General features: G+C 37.6%; 1 protein-coding gene across 3 annotated transcripts in view; it reads right to left on the bottom strand.

Annotated features, from left to right (window-relative positions):
* The window catches only part of LOC107093326 (pituitary adenylate cyclase-activating polypeptide type I receptor-like), a 44,907-nt gene continuing 35,572 nt past the window's right edge, over positions 1-9,335 (bottom strand). For 2 of the 3 annotated variants that reach the window (XM_015388318.1, XM_015388320.1), the window contains 11 exons: positions 8,867-8,980; positions 8,195-8,298; positions 8,011-8,108; positions 6,252-6,384; positions 6,024-6,177; positions 5,884-5,944; positions 5,731-5,800; positions 5,003-5,094; positions 4,694-4,823; positions 3,179-3,220; positions 1-2,475 (listed from right to left, as the gene is read on the bottom strand). In XM_015388318.1, the coding sequence (XP_015243804.1) occupies positions 2,107-2,475; positions 3,179-3,220; positions 4,694-4,823; positions 5,003-5,094; positions 5,731-5,800; positions 5,884-5,944; positions 6,024-6,177; positions 6,252-6,384; positions 8,011-8,108; positions 8,195-8,298; positions 8,867-8,980 (1,367 nt within the window). In that variant the 3' untranslated portion in view covers positions 1-2,106. The remainder of the gene's footprint in view (positions 2,476-3,178; positions 3,221-4,693; positions 4,824-5,002; positions 5,095-5,730; positions 5,801-5,883; positions 5,945-6,023; positions 6,178-6,251; positions 6,385-8,010; positions 8,109-8,194; positions 8,299-8,866; positions 8,981-9,335) is intronic. The other variant, XM_015388321.1, reaches the window with a different exon arrangement.

The following is a 9,335-nucleotide window of genomic DNA, read 5'->3' as shown; positions in this document are numbered from 1 at the left end:
TTTTTTTTTTTGCAAGCACAGGACAACTGAGCAAGCACAGAATCTACAAAATAATGGCAGAAAAAGCAAATATTAAATGTGTTTTATGGCCTAGTCAAAGTCTAGACATCAATTGTACTGAAAGACTATGCAGAAACTGAGTCTGTCTGCATGCTCTCACACTGCTTCTGCTCTGAAGTAATTACTATTATTCAATGCCAATGTGAAACACCTTGTCAAGAGCAACAAAATGTATCCCTTTCACTACTTCCACTGCATTTATGTTATGGATTCCAGCAGACAGACAGTGCCAGATTATTGAAAGCCATGGGTTACTGATGTCCAGCATTCCTCGTCTCCCTGTTGCTGACTGCCTATTTTTGATCCACACCTATCTAACAGATATGATTCTAGTCTCCTTCATCACGCCAGTCAGCTCCTGCTTATAGTTTGTTGTTGTGAGCAGCCAACTCGTCACTGTCTGGCTCTTCTGAAATTTTGCAGCTTAGGGTCTCCTACTTGTGCCAAGTGTCAGGTAATGTTATTCAATGAAGCTCTTAAGTTTTTCACGTAATAACTCCTTAAGTATGTGAAGGAATAATTCATATGGACAGAAATTGACAAATTTGTCTCAGAAGCAGCTATACTTAGTTAACACATCAAATCCGTTTTGCTTCTTCTTTCTCACTACTAACCATGTAGAATCAGTTGTGTTTATGATTAAAGACACATATAATGATTTTAAACCGGATGTGTTTTTTCAATCATGACTATATAAACTTATACGTGCTTTTTCAAGCATCAAGACAAAGAATACCTCGAGATACGTAAACTACAAACTGATTGAGGTTTCAGAGGATCAAGACCTTTCATCTAAGACCTGTACAATATCTCTGCTAAAGAGACTTCACAAATGACAGTAATATATATTACAAAGCTCTGTCTTTACAGCAGCGCATTCAACACACACAAAAACTAGCATCCAGTTAAAGCACTGAACTCTCACAAAAAAACTGCGTAGCAGCAGTTAATTAAAGTTCATGCAAATAGGTTAAGTCACAATGTTTCTATTGACATTTTCTGTACTAGCGGCTGAGAAGCGCTGAGGTTTGGAAAAGAGGTGCTTGTGGTCGTATAAGACAAACCTCAGTGTGGCACAAACATCTTTAAACCAGGATCTAAACCCTGTGTCTGTTTTGGCTTGTCACATACAATAGAAAACAATTTTCTTTTACAAAATAACACTGGTTAGTTCTGTTCCTAGCATTCCTTTGTCTGCTAGGATTTCAACACTCATGTTTCTTACATATCAGTCACAGCTTAATCAGTAAAGAATAATACTAATGCAGTCAGTTTATATCATTTGGGCAGCAGAAGTCTGCACAAATATGTTGTCGCAGAACCCAACAGACAGCCCCTCATTCATTAACAGAGGTGAGAGGCTCCGGTCTTCCAAATAATGTCTTCCTTCTGGTTCTTTGTCCTGCAAAGGAGTACTTTATGAATTTAGTCTTGCCCTTTGCGTAGCTATAGAAACCTATGCTATGAAATCTGTGCAACACAGGCAGATTAAACCTGAACATCAACCACAGCCTAAACATGGTCTTCAAACATAAATTACATTTCCCTTTATGCAACATAGACACAATAAGGTTTTTTTTCTCTTCACTAAAGTTGCAACCATATTTGCAACACAACATTTGGGTTAAAAATGTACAAGATATGCTGACAGTAGGTAAAACAGCCTCTGCAAGCCACTGAAACTGTCATACAATTCTATCGTTTCTTTTGCAAGATAAATATATCCCAATGTGTAAAGAAAAGCAATCTCCAACTCTCCTTATATATTTACAACTGAGTGATTAGTGTCTTTTTGCAGCTAAGACCTACTGTAAATAGGAATGCTGAGAAACATTTTGACAGAATGTAAAAGTCATTGGACACGTCGAACTAATGGGTTTATCCCCTCATGTTGTTCAGCAGCACCACACAACTTTGAAAACTAACACATTATATAGAGACAGAAGCGGCTACTTCTTAATGTTTCGGGCATGAAACAGCAGAGTCCAGCCTACAACAGGATTAGCTGCTCCTAGATCAGTAAGTCCTTATTTGGCACATTCACGTTTACACAAGAGGCTGTTTGGGGTCGCTGGAGTTCAGTTGGGTTTCCATGGTGGATTCATCAGGTTCCGTGTTGAAGAATGGCTCGGTGAGGTTGGTCATCTCGACGAGGGTGGGTGGGTTGGGGTTGGTATTGGCAGGTTTAGTCGAGGCATCCCCACAGGGGCCACTCAGGTGGCTGGGGTCTCTGCCTGCAGGCTGGACATCCGGATCTGCGAGCTGCTCTTGCTGAGTATGGACAGCTGCGTCCCCCCGTTCACCCCACTGCTCGCCAGCGAAGGATGCCGGTGCTTCAGGTCCACAGCAAAGTACCTGTTCACCGTCCAGCTGCGCCATTTCCTCTTGATCTCCGATTGCACCTTGAGGGATATACTTCACAAGGTCATTATTAATGGACCGCGCTGGAAAGAGATGAGCTCATTGCCTCTCATTTTCTACAACAGACTGGGAATAATCTTGGCTAAAATGCTCCAAAACTCATCTGAATGCCAACTTAAGTCATATTAATGTAATAATAATTTAATATTTAATTTTCTCAACTTAATTTTAACACTAGATAATCTAAATTGCACCTCTAAAAATGATAGAAAGTAAAAACAGGAAACAATATAAAAACAAGCAAAAATTATTACCAAAATGATCTCCCTATTACTGTAAGCAATACTGCGTATAGTCAAATTTTGCTTACTTTAATTGTAGTCAATTTACTTAGCCTTTTTGCATCTTTAAATACCTACTGCTATCTAACTGTAAGTAATATGTTATGCTTTAGTATGATGGGGATATTCTTCCTGATTGTTAATTCAGTTTCTGAACAAAAAGATTTCCATGCACATATGTTAGCCTGCAATAGCTCTTTACAATTATGATAATGTTCAGAACATCCTAAAAGTTACTCACTAAGACATATTGTTTTGGGATTAATTATAGAAAACTCAAAGATTGAAATCCCAAAGTAAAAAAAAAAGAAACTTGCCATTTTTAGCTTTGTGCTTTTTTTTTTTTTATTAGATAATGCTTTCTTTTTTTACATTTTCATTAAACCAGATGTCAGAATGTTTAAGTTGAGACTTACCTCTCCATTCAGAAAGCAGTAGAGGACAGCCACCACAAAACCCTGCAGAAACACAAGAGACCATTGACCGTTGCAGCATTCAGAGCAGTTCATGAGCACTCAAAGCTTTTAAATTAGTCATTCTTTTCAGAAAGATACAATACAATACTATTTTTAGGTCTCTTAAGAGTCACCAGGTATTGAATTCTTTAACTAATCCTAAAATTCTTTCTGTGAGATTTAGGCTAGGAACAGAATTTCATGAATGTGTTGTTTTTGTCATATGTCTTGGGATCCTTATCCTGCTAAATAACCAGTTATAACTCTAGTGTCACCTCCTTGGAAGTTCAACATATTTATGTTAAGAGATGTTCCTGTGATGACGCCATGCACTCCAACAAGGTTCCTTTAAAGATAAACAGACTGACAGCATAATAGTAAGTTGCAGAAAACCTCAATCTAAATCTCAGCTGATATACAGCTCAACTTTAAGTCACATCAGTATTTTGCAAGCTCTGAACGTTTAGGTTCACAATGAAAGGGGATAAAATATTTTTTTCCAACCATTTCTCATAAAAAACAGCTGCAAACTGCATGTGTAAAATGGTTTTCTTCTCAGCTACAGTTGTGTAAACTTTCTAGATTTCTTAATTCACTATAATATAAGCAGGTTTAGTCTACTGGCTATTTTTCCAGCATTTTCTTTATCAATTTTTAAAAGAGGCTTAGAGACCTGGCCTTCTGTGTAATATCTTGCCCAAGGTAACATGAAGTATTGGTCCAAAATGTAAATAAGTTAAATGCTTAATTTATTATTGTGTATAATAGTAGTTAAAGATAGAACCAAGTGTGCAATAGTTTGATTTTTTTGTTTTGTAGGTGTGACATTAAGCTACTCTCATAAAAGTCGAAACTCAGGCATATTAACAATGGGAGATATAATTCTGAATAGGGAATGTAAATGCATGTCCAAAAAGATTTTAAAATAAATTAAATTCAGATAATTATCTATATTAAATCAGAGCACTCATAAAATATTCAGCATTTGAGGAATTTTATAGAGCTAAGAGCAAAGTGCACGAGTCAAATCTCATTATTGTGTGAAAAGACTTGATCAATAGGCTAATTCTGATTGTATATTACTTTTATCTTAGTGTATATATTAGTTTCAAAGGAAAATATGTTTAGGAGTTTTAAGTCTAATGTATTTGGCTCCTCCCTTGCTTTTGTGCATAAAGGCGCATTTAAACAGCATTAAAGCCAACGAAGAAAAATCATAGCAACAGAGAAATAACATCTTTAGCAGTCATTAGAGTAAATACAATTATATGATGATACCTCAGAAAAATTAAAACTTTGCCAAAACGAAAAAGAAAGTATAAAATTGGGTAAGAAAAAGTACAACATTTTTATGTTTTAATACATTATGTGCATATTATCAAATTCAGTACAGAGATTCAAGTCAAGGCTTAGTTAATGTAAAAACTGACAAAATACATTTAAACAGGAGGTTATTTAGGGGTTGGGAGGCTTCACCTGAAAAGATCCCAGGCCAAGTTCAAATACGAGACGTTCTCTCTTGCTGACGTTCTCCGAGAAGAAGGCGAACACAGTGTAGTGGATCCCAAAAAGGGGGATCAGCAGCAGGGTGGAACGCGCCAATCTCCTGCAATACAGCATATCAATATTTGTGTGTGCAGGTGTGTATGGGCAATTTATTAGTCCTTTTTTTATAGTTGCTTCAAAAAGTTAATGCAAGCATACTTAAAGAACTAACATTAAAATTACGAGCTTCACGCATAGAACAGCAAATGTCAGACAGAAAGGGAAATATGAAAAACTCACAGGTAAATACTGGACTCATTCCCACCAATGTCTGGGGACTGCAGCTTCTGGACGAGGATGACGATGATACCAATGAAAAGCACAAAGTTGATCTGCAACAAACACAGAAACCTAATTATCCTGTATCATGACCAGAGCTACTGTGGCTGTGTTTCTGAAACCAGAAAGAGTTTGAAGTTATTTTTTCAAATTTCAGATCTAAAATGGCTGAAAACCAGACTCTCAAATGATGCATGCCATCTCTTCCACTTAAAACACGTTTAAATAACTGATGTTGTGCCTAATTTACAAATAAAGTTTGAATGCTCACATGCTCGACTTTAAATAGCTGCTACTACCAAGGTTGTAAACGCATTAAACATGTGTGGCTTTTATTTTAAAGCCCCAGAAAAGTTAATATCATGGCACTAGCTTGACTATTAGAAAATAAGATGACAGAGTTAAATTTGGTTTCATTTTGAAGTTAAACATTTGTTTAGAAATGACCCAAAGCCATTTGCTGCAGCTTTTTATTCAGGAGATGGCCGAGTTGTTACTATCATGATATTACAGCCAACAGGAACAGGTTGCTACGAGCCACTGGTTGCCCAGAGTCAGCAATCAACACATTTCAATAAAACAAATTTTCTGGTACAATTCAAGCATTTTTTTAAGTGGAGACAGTGTAAGAATATGAATACTATGTCATGACAATGAGTATGTTTGGTGTTTTGAAGACCATTTCTTACCATTATTGAAGCCAGAACAGGTCCCTTTATGACCCACCAGATGGCAGCATTGTCATTCATGTCCCAACACCTGACAAAACAGTAAATATTCAAAACATGCATAGAAAAACCTCAGTAGATGATTTTTCTTATCTTCATTGATAATAAACCAACCCTATGTCTTCATACTGCAGCCTTAGGACCGCCCAGATGGTAACACACACTGTTGGCATTCCTGTTGAAACAGAGACACGATGATGTAATCACTGCAGAGAGCTTTACACGCTCATTCAGGCCATGTTTGATCATCTCACCCCAGCCAATGACGATGTACCAGTAGAAGTATCTCTTCTCAGGGAAGAAGGTCTCTACCAGTAAAGTGAAAAGGTACAGACCCTCGATGAAGAGCCAGAAGTAGTTGGTGAGGACGCAGTAGTGGAAGAATATCATCACAGCTCGACACTCCAGCTTAAGACATTATAAAAGGCAAGGAGTTAAGCATCAGTGAGAGGAAGAAAAGACTGTGTGTTCCTGTGACCTACAGTGTGTATGAAGCAGTGGTCGCTGTCCTCCTCTGCGTAAAGCACGCTGTCTTTGATGAAGACAGAAATGGCTCTCAGCATGAACGACACAAAAAGGTTCATGTGGATGAAGTTCCTTGTGCAATGTAGCTTTCTGTGTAAAAACCAAAGAAGAGACTTGCATGCTGAAGATGTTAATAACATTTATATCTTCTCTACTGAGGAACCTCACCAAAAGTTTTAAAGAAGCATCTATATGGAAGCCTGGTTTACAACATAATCTTAGTTTTGGGAGGTCATATTCTGTTTCTGCATTTTTTGAATTTCGCTGCCTTGCAAATGATTTTCTAACTTTTCTCAGGTTTCTGTGGCAACTTGGATCAATTTTACTACAGTATTTGAGACCATGGCTCGAAAGTGGTGCAGCATTTTAAATAAAAAAAGTGATACATTACTTTCATTATATAATAAAAAGAAAAATCTGAAAGGCTTCATTCTAATCACCTCTCTTTCCTCCGCTACTGCAAAAAATAATGCTACTGCGTTTGGCATCTACTTCATCATATTTGGTTACTTTAACACAATTGTTTTATGTTAGCAGGTTAGGACATAAAGCAATTGTGTTAAAATAACAAAATACGATTAAGTAAATGCCAAAATCGGTTGTGTCAGGATTCCTGTCCGTGTGTGTGTTTTTCTGTGTTTCTCTCTGTGTGTCTCCCTTCCTCCACCAGGAGGCGCCTGGTTCTGGTCCGCCTCCCTACACACCTGCTGAGAGTTACCTCGTTAACAGTGCACTCTTAAGCTGCTGACTGCCACTACCTCGACGCCAGAGTGTTTGCCAGTTTTGGGTACTCTAGCCAAGCTGAGTTTTGCTGAGTCAAACTGAGTTCTTTTCAACCTGAGTTTTAATCTTGTTTTTGTCTTTGCCTCTCAGCAGGAGGTCATCCTGCAAACTGGATGTTTCTGACCTTCTCGCCCTGGAAGGATCATCTAAGCTTCAAACTGAGCTGAGGATTTAAACTGGAGGTTTGAATCCACTTTCCCTCAAGAGATCGTTTGAGCTTCACACTGAGCAAGGGACTCATCTCCACTACGACCCGTTCAAGTACTGCAGGAAATCTGATTGGCAGTCAGTTTCTCCATTCTCCTTCAAACAAGCGCATTCTGGGTAAAACCTGTCCGCCCTCCACCGAATCAGACTAACACTGGAACTACCGCACACAGACTGGAGTCTAAGAGTCAACAACTTCTCTGGAAACGTGAGTCAGCTACCAAATTCTTCTCTTCAAGTTCGAGAATCAAATTTCCCACTGAGCCTGAACTAACGGCAGTGTCTTCCCCTCATCTTTCAGTTCCGGTTGAGCAGTGTTCAGAGCAACACTGGATTCTTCACAATCTCCTAAATAAACCTGTTAAACCTTTCCCCTGGTCTCTCTGTATTGGTTTACTGCTCTTGGGTCTGATCATAGTTAAAACCATGACAGATTGCATTATTTTTTTTTCAATGTATGAAATTGTATTCCAAGTAGAGTTGTTAAAACAGTCAATATGTATACTACGTAGAAAGTTATAAGGCTAAGCAACTATATTTTCCTAAATATTTGCAACTGGGATTAAGTGTTTTGAGATTTGGATTAGGAAGCCCTTTTCTGTTTTACAGTTTAGCTGAATAATTCAAAAGACACAACAGTTCAAATTTTGTTTTGTATTCTAATCTGTAACAGATCTAAAACCCATCAACTGCAGATTTTGTTTTACGTCCCTCTGAAAGTCTCACCTGAACCTGCACAGGATGACCATGGCTGTGGTGAGGGACACTAGAGAGGTGCTGTAGCCAACTGTGTAGAGAGCCTTCACTGACACATAATACATGTCCTGAAACAGAAACATGACCACAATAAGGACTGAGGACAGAGGCTGTGATATGAAGCTCTGAACCTGAAAGCAGGTGGTAAACTCACAGGGTGTGTACCATTTCCTTCCTCATACAGGCAAGCATCGATATAATGAGGGAAGGTCTCTGACCAGCCAAACTCAGTGCAGTTGCGACTCACTTTCCCCAATTCTGTCAGCCAGGAAATAAAAAAAAACAGTTTATATCATTGAAACTTATTTCTTATCTGAACTCAGAAAAAAACAGACAAAATTCTGTGTTTCCAAAAAAAGAAAATTGAAAACAATCCAAAGAACTTTGTTTTCAAGTTTGAAGACGTTTTGCTTCCCATCTAGGAAGTTTTTTCAATTCAAATTCGTCTTTTTCAATTTGTATGCTTTAAAAACAAAAACAAGGTTTTCAATGGCTACTGTATAAAACCTTGAACTCTACATGATTCTTGACATTTTGAATAGAAAAAGCTTCCAGGATGGGAAGCGAAACATCTTCAAACTTGAAAACAAAATCCAGTGGATTCTTTTTAATTTTCTTTTTTTGGAATGACTATGACCTGGATGACCGAGAATCTTCACCAGCACAAATTCTGTGCTTTTGCTCAATAAACAGTGCAGGCCAATAACTATACCTTTTCTTTACTGATTGGATCTGACAAACTGTACATTAAACTGGATGAATAGAAGTGTGTGGAAAGACTTGTTAGGTCAAGATGGATGCATATGAGGAGTTATAAGGCACTGACCGAAGTCTTCCTCGCTGATGAATTGAGAGAACAATTCTGGGCAATTGACCTGGATCACCTCCCCGATCTTGGCTGGCTGCCAACATGTCAGGTTATCCCAGAACCAGAGGCAGTCTGGGGGGGAAGCAGGAGCAAAAAACACCTTGTTCACTTTTAAAAGGCCAAACCACATCCACAAGTACTCTACAAATCCTCCTTTGAAAGATCAGTGCAGAGTTGCGTGCATCTGTAATAAGTTGCAATCAAGACATTTTAAAATCAGACAAAGGTTTTTAATTAAATAAAAGAAAATACTGTCTTGTCATTTTTACTTTCAATGTGTTTTTTGTTTGTTTTTATAAAAGCTGATTGCAATGAATATTACATTTGTGACTTCAATATGCCTATATATATATATATATATATATATATATATATATATATATATATATATATATATATATATATATATATATATATATATATATAT

Source organism: Cyprinodon variegatus, unplaced genomic scaffold (assembly GCF_000732505.1).
Source record: "Cyprinodon variegatus isolate N-32 unplaced genomic scaffold, C_variegatus-1.0 Scaffold419, whole genome shotgun sequence".
Classification (NCBI taxonomy): domain Eukaryota; kingdom Metazoa; phylum Chordata; class Actinopteri; order Cyprinodontiformes; family Cyprinodontidae; genus Cyprinodon; species Cyprinodon variegatus.
Note: the sequence above shows the minus strand (reverse complement) of the source record. Positions and strands in the feature narration are given on the sequence as shown.